Source organism: Anguilla rostrata, chromosome 8 (assembly GCF_018555375.3).
Source record: "Anguilla rostrata isolate EN2019 chromosome 8, ASM1855537v3, whole genome shotgun sequence".
Taxonomy (NCBI): domain Eukaryota; kingdom Metazoa; phylum Chordata; class Actinopteri; order Anguilliformes; family Anguillidae; genus Anguilla; species Anguilla rostrata.
Window position 1 is genome coordinate 1,213,104 of NC_057940.1, and position 22,251 is coordinate 1,235,354.

The window sequence follows — 22,251 nt, forward strand, 5'->3', positions numbered from 1 at the left end:
CCCAACAGCGCACACACACAAACCGCAGGATGCCGCGGATACTCAATGCTGTAGTGTTATTTAACCAGGTGATTGTATTACGAGAAGACACGTTCAGGAATAAAACTGCTTCTGTTGCTTCCATAGTCTATTGTTGTCCTGTCCCTCTTTTGACCAAGTTGGACAGATGACATCTTCAAGTTTATGTTTCTGGAAAACGGTTTGTTCCCAGATAGCCAGCGACTCCTTGCCGGATCTGGGCCAGTTCTGGCCCAAATTCAGCACTGCCGGGCCGGACACGGCTCAGATCCGGCCCAGAGTCGCTGGCTATCTGGGTTACTATGAGTTTTCCGTTTTGTTTTGTGTAGTCTAACGTAGGAGCATGGCTTTGTGAAGAACAAATATAACAAATGTGACTTTTTCTTATTAATGGTAAATTACATTACATTCGATCCGTGAATGTTAAATGTTTTTGTAGATGGTAAATTCAAAGCTTTTGTGAGGTTGATTACTCGTGTAAAGTACCGTGGTCGGTTGGGGCGTGTTAATGGGTGACTTTGTGCCACATGGAAGTATTGAATGTGGGCTTATAGGCAAGTAACTTTGGGAGGGATATATCTCAAAACTATGATGATTGTACACATGTAGTGCAGTGCTATAAAAATATGAGTTAAACATTTGATACACTACCATACAATATAATACTTGTTTTAGAATGTTTTTTTATTGCAAATGGTAATAATCTCCAATGAAGGTTACGTGCATAATAAGCATGCATAATAAACATCCCAATGTAAAAACTAAGGTAATTAATCAACTGCATTTAAAACTGAAAAAAAGAAAACTGCATTTAATGTGAAGGGTTTGCTTTTTCCAAAAAAATGTACACATAAATGCAGAGGTATTTATACAGAGTCCAGCTGTATCTGCTGTTCTTCAGGAGGGATACAGCACCATTCTTCCATGAGAGACTCTGTTCAAGAATCTCCAATAAATGCTAAGTCCTCCCACCCCTGCTGAACCTGTCCATCACCCTGCTGGACCTGTCCTTCACCCTGCTGAACCTGTCCATCACCCTGCTGGACCTGTCCTTCACCCTGGATGGCTCCACAGTGTCACCCTCTTCATTTGTCAGGATTCTCAGAGTGGCACTGGACACCAGACTGTCCCTCTCTGAGAACATCATGGCAGTTCAGACCTCTTCAGACTGCACCATAGCTCCCCTGACCCCCTTTAGATAACCTTTTTTGATATGTTCTGAGTAAGGACCCACACGCAGACCAGGGAAATCCAAAAAACGTTGTCTTTATTCAGTCCGAGGTTCGAAGCCAGGTAATCAGAGAGAGGACGGTGCCGAATCGAGTTTCCAAAAGAATAGTGAAAAGACAGGCAAAAAATCAAAAACCAGGAAATCAGAATGGCGAAGGTACAAAGGGACAGGCAAAAGAGAAGTCGAGGCAAAGCGAAGGTCAAACCAGAAGCAAACAAAACCAAAAGGGGCAGGCAAACTCAAAGTCGGGCAAAGGGGTGTCGCAGGAATCTCAGTAGACAAAGGCTTACTAACAATCGGCACAATGAATTCGATCAACGTTCTGACTCTGAGCTGGTGGAAAAGACTGACATTTATACACTGGAGAAGGTAACAATCAAGGAGGGGCTAAGTGAGTGAGGGAGGAGTAACAAACAACATCCAGGTGAAGAACATTAGGAAAACTAATTCAATGACAGGGGACTGACAAAACGCGGACTGGAATCACATAGACAACAATGATAATAGACGGCCTGGGTGAAGCAGGTAAAACACGTGCAGAGAGAGAGAGGTGCAGTTAGAGCAAGAGACAGGTGCAGGCAATTGCAGAACTCAGCGTTAGGGCAGACTAGAAAGAAAAGGGGCGGAGCTACAGCGCAGCATGGAAAAGGGGAGAATGGTTAATGTATTAGTATAGTGATTTAAACGATCAAAAACCCAAAACTAGTGTGTGTTAGTCCATTAGTAATATTCACATGTTAGTATATTAGTGAGGTTAGTACTTTACAATCTATAAGTTAGTAGGGATTAGTGGAAATTAGTAAAACTAGAAATAAGCAGGAAGTAAGTAAAGCGAGACTGGAAAGAAGGGGGGAAACCACGAAAACCCGGAACCACCCGAATAGTGAAATCACACAAGTACAGGGGAGTGAAGCAGCTCAGGGAACACAGACACAGAGACAGTACTGGGGAGACAAGTGACCGGGAATACAGACTACAACACTTTTTTCTCTTGTTCTTTCTTTTCTTTCTTTCTTTTGAGTAATGTTATAGCTTTAGCTGTGTAATCAAGTCGCACTTTGTTCAGTTACAATACAAATATATATTTTTTATTACACTTATTGATTATAAATGTGCCTTCTTGGTGGTATCACATTTTTGTGTTCCTGAGAGTTAAACTGATGTTCTCCACTGTTGTACATCCCTCTGGATAAGCATGTCTGCTAAGTGATTGTAGTGTGATGGAATGTAAAATGCACTCTTGGGTTCAGATCTGAGGATTGGCAATGGCAACCATTTCATGTCACACAAGGATTTTCAAAACATTACCTCCTCTAGTGTCTTATTCAAATTCCTACAAGAAAAGTAGTCTGGAAGGTAAACCATGGATACCCTTTCATAATGTTTGACCACTACATCATAAATGGGGCTGAGGGTTCAGCCCTCTCTGTGATATGGTATGAAGTTATTTCTGCCTGTGTTCATGCAACATTCGAGCTTGACCAGAGGGAGTCTCCCACGCTCATTTCCCCCATCAAACCTTCATCCACAGTCCTGAAAGGTACTCCATATTCTTAGAGAAGGACGACATCTGAGGGCAGCTGCTGTAAAAATGGAGAAAATACTTTATTTCTTGTTGATCCGTAATGCTGCGTGTATTTATGGTACACTCAGAAAAATGGAACAAGAAGTGCAAAGAGATGTGCGCATGCTTGTCACTGGAGTGGAACTTTATAGGTACATACAATGCTACCCCTTGCTAGCAATACTGAATGAATTCGTAAAATGTACTTATCAGTAGCCAAACAGAATAGTGTTGTACTTTCAGGGTAAGGATGTAGATCTCATTTAAACATTGGGGTGGGTCAAACACACAGGAAATTAACTTTCGGATTCTTTGGGGGGGGGATACTAATAGTACCACCCAATGCAACATGATAATATTGAGGGGGACCATGTGATGTTTTCCCATAGTTGGGGGCTTTGTGTGTCCCCTGTCTGACTCGGGATCTGCGTTCATGAATCAGGGTACATTTGATCCTGAAAGAATAAAACTCCACTGCACTTTTTTGCTGAGTGTATAGGGATGGTTAGTCACATGAAAAGTTTAATGTTTAGTGTGGTGTGGGGATGGCTGGTTTAAGCAGCCACACCTGCCCTGGGTCAAGCTAATTAGACCTGGCTAGTTAGATAATTGGTTATGAATTAGATAATTGGCCAGGCTAATTGGGCCCAGGAACAGGGGTGGCTGCACCTGTGCGTAGTGAGTTAATCAGTGCGCACAGGTTAAATCTGCCATCCCCACCCACACAAGAGAGCCTCTCTGCCCTTTCATTTTTCAGTCAGGTCTCCAGCATGTTTGCAGGTTGTGGAATTTCTGAGTTAGAGAACAATGACAAATCTGTGAGGTAATAATTCCTCAGAAAAAAATAAGGAACTGTCTACAAAAAAATATTGAAGTTAATATTTGAACAGGTTGTTGTGTGGTAATGCTGTTAGATTTCAAGGAAAAAGTGCAAAGCACTGGAAAACTCAATATTCTTTATTCTGCAGAAGGGGAGTTCACACAAAAATATTAATGTTCAGAATCCCACAGATGGAAGTCGCTTTGAGCATTTATAACACTCAAATAACATCACAGAGGGACTTTCCGTCTGAGCATTTATACAATATTCAGCACTTTCGTGTTTACCTTCAGCTTGACAAATCATAATTTGTTACATTCACTGTTCTCCAAAATAAGGTTATATTTAACTGCCACTCCCCCCCCCCCCCCCCCCCCGTTTCCTCTGATGTGTATTCATTTAAGGAAATGACCATTTGGCCTTCTGCATCCTGTTATGCAGTATTTGTTTCTGAAACAGATATAAGACATAAGATAATTTTTTAAAATAAATATTTATTTTTTGAAAACCAGATTTAAAATTCAAGTTATTTGTTATTTGTTTTGTTTTATTCTATAAACTACTGACAGCATTTCTCCCAAATTCCAAATAAATGCTCATTTAGAGCATTTATTTGCAGAAAATGACAACTGGTCTATTTTGCACCTGGGAGCTGTACAGACTCTGTTATAATTAAGCCGTAGCTGCTCTTGCACACATATGAACTGTAAACTGCTTTTGGACGGGCCCAGTTCTCCAGTTTCCTCCAACCGCACCAACCTGGGGAGGGAATTACCCGTCTGGTCCAGTAGGCCCTTTGGAGGGGTAGCTTGGGGGGGGGGGGGAGAAGAGGGGAAGAGAGAGAGAGAGAGAGAGAGAGAGAGGAGAGAGAGAGAGAGAGAGAGAGAGAGAGAGAGAGAGAGAGAGAGAGAGAGAGAGAGAGACACTGTTCTCTGGGGAAGAGGGGTCCAGTTCTTACTACAGATCTTGTGTATGAACATACTTTAAGGATCACAAATTCACCCTCCAGTCAACTTGATGAACATGTTTTACAATATATTCTATGCTAGTTAGTGGTGTTATATATAGTGGCTCTTTAATGCCGATTACATTTCACACATTTTTCATTGATTCAGCTGGATGTTATTTGAGGACGGAGAGAGAGAGAGAGAGAGAGAGTAAATTTGAAAAAGACAAAGATTATGATCTTCCAAAAAAAGCCCAGATCTCAGGAAAACAGATACCTCTTTACTCTAGGAAACACCGTCCTAGAACACACACTAAGCTACGATTACCTAGGACTAAAAATCAGTGCGTCAGGGAGCTTTGGCCTAGCAGTGAATGCATTAAAAGAAAAAGCCCGCAGGGCTTTTTATGCGATTAAAAGGAGATTCCATACAATAAATATTCCCATTAGAATCTGGTTAAAAATCTTTGACTGTGTCATCCAGCCTATCATGCTGTATGGAAGTGAAATATGGGGTCCACTCAGTCAGCAAGACTACACCAAGTGGGAGAAACATCCAGCTGAAACCCTGCATGCAGAATTCTGTAAAAACATACTAAAAGTACATAGAAATGCCCCTAACAATGCATGCAGGGCTGAATTAGGCAGATTTCCGACTCTCATTCAAATTCAAAAAAGGGCATTAAACTTTATTGAACATCTAAAAATGAGTCCAACAGACTCCTTACAATTCTTGGCATTCCAAACCCAAGAGCTCAGCCCAGGAAAGTATCCCCTCAGTCAGCTGGTTCTGAACCTCTCTAGACTAACATTAACACATACTAATGCAAACCAGCTTCAGACCAGCACTGCTTCACAACAGCCCATTAGAGTCAACCAAATTATAAAACACATTAAAAACTCCTATCTGGACCACTGGAACAAAGAAACACAATCCCAAAATAAACTGAATTGTTATCGGGCCCTAAATAGAAAATACGCACAGGCAGAGTATCTCTTCTCTGTCAGAGATAGAAAAGCAGAGACGGATCCTGACCAAGTACAGGCTCAATGACCACACGCTTGCAATTGAAATAGGCAGATACAAAAACTAATGGTTACCAAAAGAACAACGTATATGTGGTCACTGTAAGACAGGAGAGGTGGAAACAGAGATGCACTTTCTCCTACATTGTGAAAAATATTCAGAAATGAGGACACATTATTTCAACAAATTTTCTCTAATTATAAAAGACTTACTTTCCCAAACAAATGAGGAAAAAATGCAAATCCTGCTAGGAGAAAGGCCAACGGCTCCACTAGCAGCAAAGTACATCTCGGCCTGCCATAATCTGAGGGACACTGGTTGACCACCACAAATATATTTATTTTAATTATTTATTAATTTCTATCTTTTTTTAAAAAAAATTATTTTTTTACATTATTATTATTATTATTATTGTTATGATTTTATTATTGTTATTATTGTATAGCCTACTCGTTGTGGTCATTGCCACACTGTTGATTGCATTGTTGTCGTTTCCACAATGTTGTTCGTATTTCATGTTTCCTGTTCCTGTTTCTATGTGTACGCTTTGGCAATAAGTACAAGTGTATTTCATGCCAATAAAGCATTTTGAATTTGAGAGAGAGAGAGAGAGAACGCCGCAAATGAAAGTGAAACTGAATAAAATTCACTTATAGTTTTGCTTTCAGATTCCAGGAACGCCCCCCCACCCCCAATTGTCCCAGAAGCATATAAATACGCAAACCTCGCCTTACATTTCACACACTGCATTGAATTCAGAGCTGCACACCAGTGAAGAATCAGCAACTGAACCGCCAAGATGAGCGTAAGTGTGTAGGATTTTGGATTTTTCTAAAAGCTGAAAAATAGACACTGCAAATGCTGCAACAGATGATTAATTAGTTTGGTTTCAGTAAATCCAAGTCAAATCTTATCATTGAAATAATATTAATGTGAAATAGAGTGAAAAAATATTTACACAACAGATACAGTTAGAAGAGAGGTTATTCAGCTAATTGTTTGATAGTTAATCAGTCGCATAACAGAGTCCCTGTGTCTCAGGGTGTTGCTAGCCCCAGCTCTGTCTAACATGCAGGAGATTCCTTACACAGTTCTGCCTCCCTGCTGATTGAACTGTGATATTGTTGACTTTCTAATGTCTACTGCCTAAGATACGTGAAAGAGTCAATGTACGGAATCCAGATAAATTTGCATGTCTTCACAGTACGTAATCACAAGAAAACAAACTATTTTTCACCATAAATTTTCCTTTTTTTCTGTTTGAACAGGAGTTGAAGTTTAAAATTGTGGACTTCAAGCCAGGAATGGAACTGAAGGTCAAAGGAGTCCCCAAACCCAATATCGTTCGGTGAGTCATTGGTGCCAACTGTTAATGCTTTTGTTAAATCACTTGCCATCTTCATCCTTGATCATCCATCATCCATCCCTAGTGTGTCTCTCTTCCTCTCCCAGTTTCAATATCAATGTATACGACTCAAAAGACAACATTGCGCTGCATTGCGACGCACGCTTCGACTATCAAGATGAACATCGAGTCATCGTCCTGAGCTGCAGGAAGGATGAGATATGGCAAAATTCAGTGAGGTCGAACAACTTCCCTTTCCAGTGGGGGCAAGAGTTTGAGGTGAGGCCTCGGACAGGGAGACACTGATTTGGACGTGCTGAAAGGAGAATTTGTCCAGTCCTCTGTACCTGTGTTCAACGGATCAGCCTGCAATTTGGTTTCAGCGTCATAGGGGGCACTGAGGGGCAATTTTCCCCCAAATAGGCACTTGTACCCCCCCAAACACAGATTGCAATAGCAAATTCCCCCACCCCTGGTTGGCAGGCTGAACAATATTAATGTGTACAGAGTTGTCCATGTGATGTAAATAACATTTGCAAAGTCAAGTGAATAGGCCCCACAAACCTGAAATACCCGTCCATCTGAGATACCCTGGTGTTGACCCTGCTGCAACTGTTCAAGGAAATTAACTATAACGTTTGTGTCCAATTATGCAAAGTTAGTTTTTACAGAAACTGATATAAATATAACTATAACTAATATACATCAAGATTAAGTCCTGCATCAAATAGATTTTGATGTTTATTCTTTGTAGGCTTGTTACTTCATTGTTTCTCAGTGTAGTCACAGTGTGATCTATGTGAACTGGATTGTGTTAACTTTCTTTCTTGGTAACTTAACTCGCCTTCTCTCCTTTCCTATGATCTCTCCTTCTCTCTTCCAGATGACCATTACCTTCGCCGATGACAGATTTTACATTAATCTACATAATGGCCATTTGCTGCAGTTCCCCAACCATCTGGCTGACCAACAATATGATACCATTTCCATTGATGGAGAAGTCACAATCAGGAGCATATGTGTGAATTAGAATCAGGAGGTGCAAGCCATCCTCTTTCCGGCTCCCGATTGGCTGATCTGCTTCTGTTTCCTGCTTCCTTCCTACAGCTGTGCTATGACTGCACTTTGTCTCTCCCAGACATCAGTATATGTTTATGAAATCTGTCTGTTGAAATGGGGTCAGAATGTACAGAATTTAATGTTTTTAAGGGCTGAGTGTCTGTGGCTGTTGTGGTTATTTCTGTGGGGAACCCTGAAAAGTGCCAAACTCTCGGTGCTGTATAGGTATGGGGCATGCCCCCGCCAAGGCGTAACTTGGCGGGATGGTATACCTGCCATCCCAATATGGCCAGCGAGTAGGGTGTAGGGTGGAACGTGAGCCATGGTTAACTCATAATGTTTGACCAGAACATCATCAAAATGAACATGCTCATGGCCAGCTTCTGTTCATTTGTTGAGACTGCACGAATGCAGGTTTACAAGCACGGACTTGCAGGCGATTAACTTTTCTTTTTTTATAATGTACCCTCATAGAAGAGCTTCATGAGAAATATTCCAGCCAAATTAGCCTATTCAGTGTTAAATCATTCAAATTATACATTTTGTGGGGGGGTGCTGGAGCCTCTCCCACTGTACATTGGGCGAGAGGCAGGAATACACCCAGAACAGACCGCCAATCTATCTCAGTATTTTAGACCAATTATGCAAAATTGCTTTTTACTGAAACTGATATAAATATAAATAATATAAATGAAGATCAAGAGCTGCATCATATAGATTTAGATATTTATACTTAGATCACTCATGGGCTTATTTTGTTGTTTTTCACTGCAGTTGTAGTGAGCTCTGTGTGAACTGGACTGTTTTTTCTTTGGTAACTTAACTCTCCTGCTTCTCTCCCCAGCCCCCTTTTAACTGTTCCTATGATCTCTCCTCCTCTCTTCCAGGTGACCATTTTCTTTGGCGATGACAAATTTTACATTAATCAACATAATGGCCATGTGTTGCAGTTCCCCAACCGTCTGGGTGACAAACAATACGATTTTATTTGGATTGAAGGAGATGTCACAGTCAATAGCATACATGTGAAATAAAGACCAATCAGGAGCTGCTACCCATCCTTTTTTTGGCTCCTGATTGGCTGCTGTGCTTCAGCTTCGAGCTTCCTTCCTACAGCAGTGCTATGACTGCACTTTGTCCCTCCCAGACATCAGTGCCTTTAATCTTGTGCTTCTCTGCAACATTTAACTGACCCCCTCTGGCGTCTGTCCAAACTCACTGAGTGTGAGAATCATTTCAGCATCAATAATAAATCTCTGTCATGAGCAAATCTACTCATTGTGTGTGGCTGTTCTTTGGGGGGGGGCGGGGGTGGCGGGGGTCCAGTTCTTACAGTTCTTACTACAGATCTTGTTCATGAACATACTTTAAGGATCACAAATTCACTCTTCAGTCAGTAGTTGATAAACATGTTTTGCAGTATTTTCTAGGCTAGTCAGTGGTGTTTCCATGGGAGTTGGGGGGGGGGGGGGAGGTCTGCCCAGGTGACTATTAGCATGAATTGCAGTTTTGCCAGTGGTTCTATGTACATTACATTACAGGTATTTAGCAGACGCTCTTATCCAGAGCGACTTACACAAATTTTTACATAGCAGGTCTATGTAGGTCTAGATTAATCATCTCACTATATATCTATTTCACTAAATTATAACCAATTTTATCATTTGCTCTGCTAGAGTAGATCCCTCATTACATTTCTGTTATCATTTATTCTATCTTAACTATTACACCGGGCCGGCCTGTGGAGGATGGGCTCCCAAATTTTCTTTTGCATTTCCACTTTAAAGTGTCTTTGTGACACTGTCTCCATAGAAAGAACTACATAAATAAAACTGAACTAAATTCTCTTCTCAATAAACCCCCCATTTCAGATAGCAGCTCAATAAGCCCAGGGTAATTAGCCCTGCAGACAGAAGCACATTCTGGGACAGGGTGAGACCACAGATTTGTTAAATTCAGCAGATACTCAGCTTGGATGGAATGGAAAGAAGGAGGATGGAAAGAAGTAGAGAGGACAGAAGGAAGAGGAGAGGATGGAAAGAAGTAGAGAGGACAGAAGGAAGAGGAGAGGATGGAATGAAGTAGAGACAAAAGAAGGAAGAAGAGAAGATGGAATGAAGCAGAGAGGACAAAATTAAGAGGAGAGGATGGAATGAATCAGATAGGACAGAAGAAAGAGGAGAGGATGGAATGAAGCAGAGGTAAAAGAAGGGAGAGGATGGAATGAAGCAGAGAGGACAAAAGGAAGAGGAGAGGATGGAAAGAAGCAGAGGTAAAAGAAGGGAGAGGATGGAATGAAGCAGAGAGGACAAAAGGAAGAGGAGAGGATGGAAAGAAGCAGATAGGTCAGAAGGAATAGGAGCGGATGGAATTAATTCAGGAGCTAAGTATCTGCCGAGTCTGCCATGTGGGTCATGTGACTTACTCAGACAGTGGTGGGTGTGATTGGGGCAGACAGTGTGTGAGTCATCACTGCCCAGGGCACGCCACAGCTGTGTTGATTAAGCACAGCACCTCTCACACACGCTCGGTCTGCTCTCAATGGGTGGCCTGACAAGTGCATTTCAACGGCCTCCGTGAGGTTTCTTAACGCGCAAAGAATCACAAATACATTCCGAGCCTCTGTGCTTTCAATTAAGCTGCCCAGACATGTCCGTGTGCGTCTGAATATCTAAATATGTTAAGCCTGAGAGAGGCTTTCATGCAAATAAAACATTTTGAACTTGAAACCTAATTTGAGAGAGAGAGAGCTTACAGGCTCACTGACCACACACTTGCAATTGAAATGTCAGATACAAAAACTCATTGGTTACTGTTACAGCCAAACCCCGAACAACATTCCAAAGCGACATGAAATCCAAAGGCCGAATAAATGAGAGAACCCTCCCCGCAGGGGAAGTTAGGGGTTCCTCGCAAACACCCAAAATGTGACCCGTGGCTGTGGACGGCTGGAGCACCCCACTGTTCCTGATGGGCCAGCTGCACGTTCGAAGAACCACAGGTCCCCTATTCCACACCGTGGCAAAAACACCATGACAAATTATGACCAACAAGGGTTAAGGAAAAAGAAACCCAAAAAACATAACACACAATACACCGGAGCCTGCATGGGCATGTCCACAGGAAGAGACAGAGCGAGATGAACATCTGAATTTCATGCCAATAAAGCAACTTGAATTTGAGAGAGAGTTTTTTTTTTTCTCTCTTTTTCCCCTCTTCTGGTTGTAGGGTCTGTTCGTCTTTTTGTACGTCCCATTGTTTTTGCAGCGCAAGTTTACTTCTCAAATAAAGCACATTTGAATTTGAGAGAGAGAGAGAGAGCCTGTCATACCTAGATACCAAGAGCAATTTGACACGTGTGTGTGTGTGTGTGTGTGCATGTGTGCGTGCGCGTGTGTGTGCATGCGTGTGTGTATGCGTGCGTGTGCGCACACGTGTGTATATGTGTTCATTTGCATACAGTCCCCTCCAAAAGTATTAGAACAGCATGGTCAATTCCTTTGTTTTTGCTATACACTGAAGACAATTGAGTTTGAGGTCAAAAGATGTACATGAGATGACAGATCCGAATTTCAGCTTTTATTTCCTGGTATTTTTATCTAGATTTGTTAAACAACTTAGAACATATCACCTTTTGTATCAGACAACCCAATTTTTAGGTGAGCAAAAGTATTGGAACATGTGACTGACAGGTGTTTCTTGTTGCCCCGATGTGTCCTGTTAGATTGATTGGTTAAACAATAAATAGTTCTGAATGTCTACTCTTGGTTTTAGCCTTGGGTTTTGCCCGTGAAATCTGCATTTGTGTTATAAAAGATAAAGTAACATGAAGACCAGAGAGCTGTCTTTGGGAGAAAAGCAAGCTTAGAAAAGAGGGGAAATCGATCAGAGCCATTGCACAAGCATTGGGGATAGCTTGTACGACAACTTGGAATGTCCTGAAAAAGAAAGAAACCGCTGGCGTACTGAGCAACAGATATCGAACAGGTCGACTAAGGAAAACAACAGCAGTTGATGACAGAAACATTGTGACAGCTGTGAGTGACATCACAAACAATCCCCACAGGACAGGGGTGAAGGTATCTCAATCAACCGTTCGAAGAAGACTTTGAGAGCAGCAATATAGAGGCAATATCACAAGATGCAAAACACTCATCAGCATTAAGAATCGGAAGACGAGATTACAATTTGCAAAGAAGTACGGAGATGAGCCACAAAAGTTCTGGAACAAAGTTTTATGGACTGATGAGACCAAGAATAACCTCTACCAAAGTGATGGAAAGGCCAAAGTGTGGAGAAAGAAGGGATCTGATCATGATCCAAAACATATAAGCTCATATGTGAAGCACGGTAAAGGAAGTGTCATGGCTTGGGCTTGCATGGCTGCTTCTGGAGTGGGCTCACTAATCTCTATTGATGATGTAACTCATGATGATAGCAGCAGGATGAATTCAGAAGTCTACAGAAACATTCTGTCTGCCAACTTACGGAGAAATGTGTCCAAACTAATTGGGAGGAACTTCATCATGCAGCAAGACAATGACCCAAAACACACTGCCAAAGGATTTCATTAGGGAAAAAAAGTGGAAGGTTTTAGACTGGCCAAGTCAATCACCAGACCTTAACCCAACTGAGCATGCATTTCACCTCCTGAAGAGGAGATTGAAGGGAAAAACCCCCTGAAACAAACAACTGAAAGAGGCTGCAGTAAAAGCCTGGAAAATCATCACAAACGAAGAATGCAACAATGGTGATGTCAATGGGTCGCAGGCTTGATGCAGTTATTGCAAGCAAGAGATATGCTACCAAATATTAAGTGTTATTTGCTTTCATTTACTTAAATACTCTCTGTTCAAATACTTTTGCTCACCTAAAAATTGGATGGTCTGATACCAAAGGTGCTATGTTCGAAGTAGTTTAACACATCTAGGTGTAGCCTAAATACCAGGAAATAAAAGCTGATCTTCTGAACTCCTGTCTCATGTTCATCTTTTTATCTCAACCTCAAATGTATTCAGTGTATTGCAAAAACAAAGTAGTTGGCCTTGCTGTTCCAATACTTCTGGAGGAGACTGTATGTGTATGGGGGAGGGAGGGGGGGTTGTAAATGTTTTTTTTTTTCCTTTCTCCTCTTTTCATGGTTGTTACATTACATTTATTTGCCAGGTTTTTTTTGCTATTGGTGTATCTCACTGCATCTGCAACACAAGTTTACTTGTCATTGCAGCAGCATCCTGCAGCAAAGTCCAGTGATGGTAATCCAGTAATAATAAACTCCTAAAACTTGGCAGTTGATTGAGTGGTAACACTCCCACAGAAAGAGGTTCTCTGGGGATGACCACTGATGTATAAAGTGAGCTTGGATTAGGAATGAAGAGCAAGACATTACATTACAATAACATTACAAGATTTACATAACAAGAGACCCTAAGCCACTAGTGTCTCACCTGTGAATCACTACTGCCCCCTGCTGGTGCTGTAATACCTACAGAGCATACAACAGTATGTTCTCACAACAGAAAGTGATGCAGTATTAGCGTACTCTAAGGTTGGGAATTATGAGAGATCATTTTACACAGCAGGACTGGAGTGTGAGGCATCATGGGAGATATTTGTGCAGCAAATTATGGTATGAGATATTGTGAAAAATAATTCCTGGTTAAAAATAAATAAATAAAAAAACGATTATTTTCTCAAAACTGGCACAGTACCTCCTGCAGGTACCACAGAACCAGAAACCACTCACAGACCCATCTCTACACACTGGAGCTGTCCACTTTTTTAAGGCCAAATTCAGATTATGAGTCATTGTTTGCCACTGTCCGTTGTCAATGTCTACGCGCCTTTACTGGATACCTAAATTACATTTAAGCAATTTATGTTTTCACGTTATATTATTGTATCAAATAATTATACTGCGTTTTAACTCAGAAGTTATAGTTATCATCACGAACAAAATATACATCAATAGGCTTTTTAACAAACAAAATCAATGGCTATACCGCCGACCTAACCAGCGCGAGGCGTATAGTACCATTGTTGCACACACATTAGGCTATTCGTATATTCATTAAGCTAAAAAGAAAGATAGCAGGCTACTCGTCACCATCTTCGTCACATAATCATCGTCGTTAGCATTGCTAGCAACAACATCAGAATCGTATATGCATTATTTAAGTTACATGCCGTTTTTGCTCTACTTAGCATGTAGACCGTCTCACACAAATTTGTCATTTACACCTGACTTCGCTTCCAACCTAGCCAATACTAAAACACGTCGCAAAATGTAAGCCTTTGGAAACTGCGATACGTAATACACGATTTAGAAAAGCGCCGTCCGTGGAAGCAAAACGTTTCGGCGTTTAGAGCATTCATAAACATGGCGGCGGCGGCGTTCACATATTTAGATTTGTAAATAATCAATGACAGAAGAATCCGTGATCGTATTTCACGTAGGCAGATCTTTAGAAGCACATTAACGTGCATGCAAACGTAGCTTACTATCTATATCCTTTAAACTGGCGATTATGGACACGAAAACTTACTTCACAAAAAGAAGTCGCACTGCTGCCGCGCAGACCCAAGAATGTTGTAAAAGTCGAGTGTTGTGACGTCAGGAAGTGCGGTGTCGTCACAGGCAGATCATTCATATAAAGGAACTACAGCCGGCGACGGGGGAACAAGGAAAAAAAAGGGATTCCAAATAAGAGTTTTCGTGGGCTCTGAATTCATAACCCTGGTCTTAGCTACACTGGCCCCAGCTCTTGAAATGTGAAAAAGGTTTATAATAGCGCCTTCACGGGCAAGTGCGCTGGCTGTACTATAATAACAGCTTGCCCACCATGTCTCACAGCACTTATAATAAACTTTGGATAAAGGCGCAGGTGCAGCTGCACCACCTACTGGCTGAAGAACAGCGTCTGCAAGCACTGCCACCCGAGCGTAGCAAGAGAGCCTTCCTCCAGCAGCTGAGCACTTTGTACGTTCTGTACATGCGGATCTTCCGGCAGCTGGAGGAAGCCCAGGACCAGGTCATCCACGCACAGAAGAGGCGTTTGATCTGCGAAATGCTGGAGGGCGTGATGGGCCGCCTTCTGGAGCTGAAGGGCGCCATGATGGAAGGCGACGCCAGCGAGTTCCACTACATGGACGACATCCTGCAGGACATGAAGCTGACGCCGGCGGACTTGGAGATCCCCGTGCCTCGCCACTTCCGGGGCGAGCGAGCCGCCGAGCTTCGGGAGAGAGAGTTGATGCTGCGCACCGCGCTCGGCCTGGTGGGCGGGGCGTCGGGCGGGGCAGAGCAGGAGGCCGCGCTCGAGCCACAGGAAGGGGCGCGGCCTCTGAACCGCAACGCGGCGGTGCGGGTCCTGCAGGTGGCGGAGAGGGCTCGGCAGGGCCGGTCTCGGGCGGAGTTCGTCAGGAAGGTGCAGACAGAGGAGGAGGCGATGCGGAGGAGGAGGGGGAGGTCGAGGGCTGTAGAGGAGGGCCCGAGGGAGACCTCGGCACTGTGCATCCAGAGGATGTGGAGGGGCTACCTGCAGAGGAAGAGGACCAGGACGGAGAGGGACGAGGAGCTGGTCCTGCTGGGCATGGCCGCGCCCGGGCACTGCGACGCGTCCTCTATGCCGCCAAGCGCCGCCGTCATCCAGGCAGCCGCCAACGAGGCACACCGGCGGGAGCGGCGCAAGCAGAACGAGGCGGAGTACCAGGCGGCTGCTGCCGCGGCAACCCAGGCAATAAGGGACGGGGAGCTGCGGCACATGCAGGAGACGGCCAAGGACCTGATCCGCCAGTGGGTCGCGGAGTGCCGGGACGCCACAGGGGCTCTCCCGGACTACCCAGAGGAGGACGAGGGCGGATCGGCCCTGATCTTTGCCGAGCGCACGCAGGAGGAGGCGGGGGCTGGGGCGGAGCTCGCAGCTGACCCGAAGGACACGAAAGATGACGGCGAGGAGCAGGGCTTAAAACTGCCGCCGTCAAAGTTCCTGCTGAGCCTGGAGGCTGCCCAAAAGACCTTTGCAGTAGTCTGGCAGAATCGGGAGCGGCCCGACAGCCCAACGCAGAGGCACGATGTAGAGCTGGTCAAGGAGGAAAAGAGGAAGCAGGTGGAGGAAGAGGCCAGGCGACAGGTGGACGAGCACATGAGGGAGGAGCTGAGCAACCTGAAGAGCGCCATGGGGGCCGTCGAGGGAGGAGGGAAGGCCAAGGGCAAGGGCAAGGCTAAGGACAAGAAAGGGAAGAAGGACAAGAAGAAGGACAAAGACCTGACGGTGCACAGGAGCGTGGAGTCTCTGTACCAGGAGCTGGCGGAGCAGGGGCTGCTGAAGCAGGCGGACGCCGTGAAGCTGAGGGATTATCTGGGCTCCTTCTGCTACCTCGGGACGACCCTGCAGCAACCCGGCGCCGAGCCGAGGCCGTCCGCGGCAGACGTGCGACAGCTCATCGCCCTGCACGCCGTCATACCGCTGGGCTCGCAGGCCGTCAACGAGAAAGCCCTGGCGGCCAAGACCATCCTCCTCGTGGGGCCCACCGGCGTGGGCAAGAGGATGCTGGTCCACGCTATCTGCCAGGAGACGGGGGCCAACCTCTTCGACCTCTCCCCGCTCCACCTAGCCGGCAAGTACCCAGGCAAGAGCGGGCTCCAGATGATGCTGCACATGGTCTTCAAGGTGGCCAGGCTGATGCAGCCCTCCGTGATCTGGATCGGCGGCGCCGAGAAGATGCTCTACAAGAAGGTGCCCAAGGAGGAGAAGGAAGCAGACCCCAAGCGGCTGAAGAAGGACCTGCCCAAGTTCCTCAAGTCGGTCGCTGAGGACCGCGTCCTGGTGGTGGGAACGGCGCGCGACCCGGCCAGCGCCGACCTCAAGTCCCTCCTCAAGATGTACGCCAAGGTGTTCGTGCTGCCGCGGCCCGACTACGCCTCGCGGCACCTGCTCTGGAGGCGGCTCGTGGAGCGGGCCGGCGGGGAGGTGACCGGGGCCCTGAACATGGGCTCCCTGGCCAGGATGTCGGACGGGTACACGCAGGGCCAGATAGCGCAGATGGTCCGCATGGTTCTGACGGAGGCCCGGCTGCGGCAGCTGCCAGCCAGGCCCCTGGAGGCGGCAGAATTTGTGCCGGCCCTGGCGACGGTGGAGCCTGTGACTCGGGACGAGGAGGAGCTGAAGAACTGGTTCGCTAAAACGCCGCAGGGCAAGGCGCGGAGCGAGGCTGCCGCCGCCCCTGACCAGGTCGGAGCGTCTACAGAGGTACAGAAAGGTAAAAAAAAAGGATAAATAAAATGTTTACAAGCACCTTGCCGCACCTGTTGTTGAACAGATTGAAATCATTGGTCAAGCTTCTCAGAGAGCTGCTGATGCTGTAGAAATGCTTAAAACATTTCAGACAGTATTCCCTGTTACATATACTTCACAGTATTCCCCATTAAAGGCATACAATTCACAAACCCAACCCTTGTTCAATTGAACACTACACATACCTTTATAATAACTATATAATACAATTGGAACAGTGCAAGCAATTTATGTTAATACGTGAACAGTAATATCATAGTATTCACATTACCTTCCTCCCAAATGACTTCCTTGCAAAATCTTGCGAAGCACGATTTGAATGTGGTGATTTTTTAAAGATTGGGCTTCACTAAACATAATGATATTTGCTCTATTGGGTGGACTTGCTAACTGTGCTCCCATAGCATGCCTTTCAAAATAAAATATTAAATAAATAAAAAAATTTTGGGGGGGGACAAGTTTAACTAGTTGTTTCCAATATTCGGAGCCCCCCCCCCCCCCCCCCATTTCCTATGCCCCTACACTGTGCATCAATAGTATCGAGCAAACAGATTTAAAAAATAAACGTAAAAAGCTGTGCTTAAAAAAATTTTAAATTGCTTTCAGGAGTTTTTTTTTCCAATCAAGCAGCAAAATAAAACAATGCAATTCCTTTGGATAAAGGTGGAATCTGACATCTACTGAATCCCGCTGTCTCTCTCTCTCTATCCCTCTCTTCCTCTCTATCCCTCTCTTTCTCTCTATCCCTCTCTTCCTCTCTATCCCTCTCTTCCTCTCTATCCCTCTCTTCCTCTCTCTCCCTTGTTCCCTCTCTCCCTGAGCTTCTCACACACACCTATCTGTACAGGCAGAACACACGATCAAACTTCAAAATGACACGCGTAAGAAGACAGATTTATTGTATCACTCACTCTGATAATACCATGACCCAAACCTGACCTGTTCTGGACTGAGCAGCACTTAAAGCAGCCAATGTACTTTTATCAGTTGAAACTATACAAACTGCATATTGGATCATGTTAGATCAGATGTACTGTTAAGGACGAGTTATCACAGAGATGGATGCAGAACTATACTGCCAGGCCAAGCCAGGGGTGCCCTTCTGGGAACACTGATGGAGACATTATTCCTCAGAAATACCCCCCCCCCCCCCAAATACCCTTTAAAGTACCCCAGTTTCTTTTCATTTGTTTGATAAAAATAAAAAAACAGAAAACAAGTTAAAATTTCTTCTCATTCATTTCTTCCGGGGGACCTTGTCGCCCAATGGGACTTCCTCGATCAGTTTCTGTGGAGGCAGAGGAGAAAACACAGGAGACAAAAGAAAATTAAATGGTGACTAAGAGATTTTAAGGAGCAAAGAAGGCCCAGCTCTGCCCCTCCTGATGCCCAAAATGGCTGACATACCTTTAGCAGCCGAGAGTAGTACGCCCGATCCTCTTCCCCTTCCCCCCGTCGGTCATCCACTTGGTATCTCCTGCAGGCCACAGTCACTTCATTGGCCATGAACAGAGGGGCGGGGTCTATAGAGTGCCCGTTGATGAGGCTGACCAGGTACTCCCTGTAGTGTTTGCTGGAACAACAAGACTACTTTAGTAATTTGATTTTAAAATGAGCATCAGTGAAGTCAGGATCACCTTGGGGTCGGGGTGGGGTGAGGGACAGGGTGGGGGGGGGGCCATATCAGCATGGGGCGGGGTTACAGCACAATGGGGGCGGGGTCACTCACTCGCAGAGTCCTGCTTGCCCAGGCTGGGTCTGAGCTCCACAGGGAGAGTCCACCTGCCGCCCCCCCTCGTCCTTCTGCTCCATCACTCCACACAGCCCTGAGAGAGAGAGGAAGGAAGGCTCAATGAGAGAGAAACAGGAAGAGAGAGAAAAAAGAAAGGGAAGTAAAGGGGGAGAGAAAAGGCAGATACAGGGAGGAAACATGGAAATGCAGGTCATTAACAAATCTTGTACAGATGCAGACAGACAGACAGACAGTCTGACAGTCTGACAGACAGTCAGAGACACAGACAGACAGTCAGACAGTCAGAGAGACAGACAGGCAGGCAAACAGTCAGTCATACAATCAGACAGTCAGACAGACAGACAGACAGACTCTCACCAGCTTGTGTTCCATGTGGTGGGTCGGTGTTGAATGCAACACCATTCTTCTGCAAATGGGACATGAGAAAAGTCATTAGTGCGCATTTGTCTGGGTGTGCGTGTGTGTGTGTGTGTGTGTGTCTGTGTGTGTGTCTGTGTTTGCCTGTGTGTGTGTGTGCGTGTGTGGTGTGTATGTGTGTGTGTCTGTGTTTGCCGCTGTGTGTGTGTGCGTGTGTATGCGTGTGTGTGTGCGTGTGCGTGTGTATGCCTGTGCGTGTGTGTCTGTGTTTGCCTGTGTGTGTGTGTCTGTGTTTGCCTGTGTGTGTGTGTGTCTGTGTGTGCGTGTGTGTACCTGCAGCAGGGCCTGCAGACGGGGTGGCTCCCAGTCCCTCAGGTAGAACAGACAGTCTCGAGGGTGATGGGCATGTAGGCCTGTAACACTGCACTGAGCCACCGTACATGTCTGAGGCACAAAGACACAGAGGGGTGGGGTCTTCAGCACAGCCTACATCTGCTGCAGCAATACTGTCAGAACTGGGCCCTGGCCAACATCTGCTGGAGCAATACTGTCAGAACTGGGCCCTGGCCAAAATCTGCTGGAACAATACTGTCAGGCCCTCAATTGGGTGCTGATTTTAAGGTGAAAACAAAAACCAGCAGATCTTGTGACTCTAGAACCAGGGCTGGAGACCACTAGTTTAAGCTATGTTCTCAGTCTACAGTGCATGCAAGCAGACGCACATGCATGCAAGCAGACGCCCGTGCATGCGCACTCTTTGAGAGAGACTCACTGTGTGGAAGGGGTTGTTGCATCCGCTACAGAACTGGTATCTGCACTGAGAGCAGCAGAAGTGCATGCAGCCTCCTTTGGACAAAGCGTATTGAAACCTGCAGTTTGGACAGACTGAGGGGGCCAGACAAAGGCAGGGAGAGAGAGAAATAAGGGAGAGAGGAAGAGAGAGGAAAATATACACTGTTGTCATTGTTAGGCAATGGGTGACAGGTGAGGCTGGTGCACTGTTAACCAAAAGGGTCATAAGTAATTTGGTGTGTTTAAAGCTCTTGGATTAAGGGTTATGGTTGGCTCGTTGTTTGCCAGCAGGATAATCAGTGAGGTTGAATTGTTGCTGGCTAACGAGGGGAAGGATGTTGCTGGGGTGCCGTTAGCTAACTGGGTAATGGTGGTGTGCTGTTAGCTAACTGGGTAACGGTGGTGTGCCGTTAGCTAACTGGGTAAAGGTGGTGTGCCGTTAGATAACTGGGTAACGGTGGTGTGCCGTTAGCTAACTGGGTAACGGTGGTGTGCCGTTAGCTAACTGGGTAACGGTGGTGTGCTGTTAGGTAAATGGGTAACGGTGGTGTGCCGTTAGCTAACTGGGTAACGGTGGTGTGCCGTTAGCTAACTGGGTAAAGGTGGTGTGCCGTTAGATAACTGGGTAACGGTGGTGTGCCGTTAGCTAACTGGGTGATGGTGGTGTGCCGTTAGCTAACTGGGTAACGGTGGTGTGCCGTTAGCTAACTGGGTAACGGTGGTGTGCCGTTAGCTAACTGGGTAAAGGTGGTGTGCCGTTAGATAACTGGGTAACGGTGGTGTGCCGTTAGCTAACTGGGTGACGGTGGTGTGCCGTTAGCTAACTGGGTGATGGTGGTGTGCCGTTAGCTAACTGGGTGACGGTGGTGTGCCGTTAGCTAACTGGGTGACGGTGGTGTGCCGTTAGCTAACTGGGTGATGGTGGTGTGCCGTTAGCTAACTGGGTGACGGTGGTGTGCCGTTAGCTAACTGGGTGATGGTGGTGTGCCGTTAGCTAACTGGGTGATGGTGGTGTGCCGTTAGCTAACTGGGTGACGGTGGTGTGCCGTTAGCTAACTGGGTGACGGTGGTGTGCCGTTAGCTAACTGGGTAATGGTGGTGTGCCGTTAGCTAACTGGGTAACGGTGGTGTGCCGTTAGCTAACTGGGTAAAGGTGGTGTGCCGTTAGATAACTGGGTAACGGTGGTGTGCCGTTAGCTAACTGGGTAACGGTGGTGTGCCGTTAGCTAACTGGGTAACGGTGGTGTGCTGTTAGGTAAATGGGTAACGGTGGTGTGCCGTTAGCTAACTGGGTAACGGTGGTGTGCCGTTAGCTAACTGGGTAAAGGTGGTGTGCCGTTAGATAACTGGGTAACGGTGGTGTGCCGTTAGCTAACTGGGTGACGGTGGTGTGCCGTTAGCTAACTGGGTAACGGTGGTGTGCCGTTAGCTAACTGGGTAACGGTGGTGTGCCGTTAGCTAACTGGGTAAAGGTGGTGTGCCGTTAGATAACTGGGTGACGGTGGTGTGCCGTTAGCTAACTGGGTGATGGTGGTGTGCCGTTAGCTAACTGGGGTGAGGTGGTGTGCGTTAGCTAACTGGGTGACGGTGGGTGCGTGGCTAAGGGAGGGTGGGTGCGTTAGGATTGCTCACTGATGCCGTTGTCACGCAGGTACCCAGCCAGGCCCTGTCTCTGGTATTCCGGATCGTTCTCTCTCTTCCAGGACTGGAACTGTTCACAGGAGAGCCCTGCATGCTGCGGCTCCCACTGCCAGAGGGAACACGAACATGTGTAGCCTGCTCCAACTGCACTGCCGAGAAACACGGAACAGTGTTCGCTGCTCCAACTGCCAGAGGAACGAAACATGTACGCCTGCTCCACATGCATGCCAGAGGAACATCATGTGTACGCCTGGTCTAAAGACTGAGAGAACACAACATGATGCCTTGCTCCACAGACGCCAGAGAGGACACAACACGTTCCCTGCTCCCACTGAAACTGCCAAGAGAACACAAACATGTTACGCCTGCTCCCACAATGCACTGCCAGAGAGAACACAAACA

At 45.9% G+C, this 22,251-nt stretch overlaps 3 protein-coding genes across 10 annotated transcripts in view; 2 read left to right on the forward strand and 1 right to left on the reverse strand.

Annotated features, from left to right (window-relative positions):
* LOC135260474 (galactose-binding lectin l-1-like) overlaps positions 1–9,284 on the forward strand; it is a 78,690-nt gene extending 69,406 nt beyond the window's left edge. For 2 of the 8 annotated variants that reach the window (XM_064345705.1, XM_064345703.1), the window contains exons 2-5: positions 6,366–6,411; positions 6,875–6,954; positions 7,059–7,230; positions 7,835–9,284. In XM_064345705.1, coding sequence (XP_064201775.1) covers positions 6,406–6,411; positions 6,875–6,954; positions 7,059–7,230; positions 7,835–7,981 — 405 coding nt within the window. In that variant the 5' untranslated portion in view covers positions 6,366–6,405 and the 3' untranslated portion in view covers positions 7,982–9,284. The remainder of the gene's footprint in view (positions 1–6,365; positions 6,412–6,874; positions 6,955–7,058; positions 7,231–7,834) is intronic. The other 6 variants (XM_064345710.1, XM_064345709.1, XM_064345716.1 and 3 more) reach the window with 4 other exon arrangements.
* Positions 9,285–14,705: 5,421 nt separating this feature from the next.
* Positions 14,706–17,830, forward strand: LOC135260473 (dynein regulatory complex protein 11-like). The gene has a single exon (XM_064345700.1). It carries the CDS (start codon positions 14,853–14,855, stop codon positions 17,286–17,288), a length of 2,436 nt encoding a protein of 811 aa, XP_064201770.1. The 5' UTR covers positions 14,706–14,852; the 3' UTR covers positions 17,289–17,830.
* A 349-nt stretch (positions 17,831–18,179) lies between these two features.
* Positions 18,180–22,251, reverse strand: part of rnf31 (ring finger protein 31) — a 15,460-nt gene continuing 11,388 nt past the window's right edge. Inside the window, exons 18-24 of the mRNA XM_064345699.1 lie at positions 21,841–21,955; positions 20,189–20,301; positions 19,750–19,860; positions 19,417–19,465; positions 19,036–19,132; positions 18,714–18,879; positions 18,180–18,594 (exon numbers count right to left, since the gene is read on the reverse strand). Of these exons, the coding sequence (XP_064201769.1) occupies positions 18,544–18,594; positions 18,714–18,879; positions 19,036–19,132; positions 19,417–19,465; positions 19,750–19,860; positions 20,189–20,301; positions 21,841–21,955 (702 nt within the window). The 3' untranslated portion in view covers positions 18,180–18,543. The remainder of the gene's footprint in view (positions 18,595–18,713; positions 18,880–19,035; positions 19,133–19,416; positions 19,466–19,749; positions 19,861–20,188; positions 20,302–21,840; positions 21,956–22,251) is intronic.

Excerpts from the sequence above, each read along its gene's own strand:
- LOC135260473 (XM_064345700.1), top strand. The coding sequence starts at position 14,853 with ATGTCTCACAGCACTTATAATAAACTTTGGATAAAGGCGCAGGTGCAG.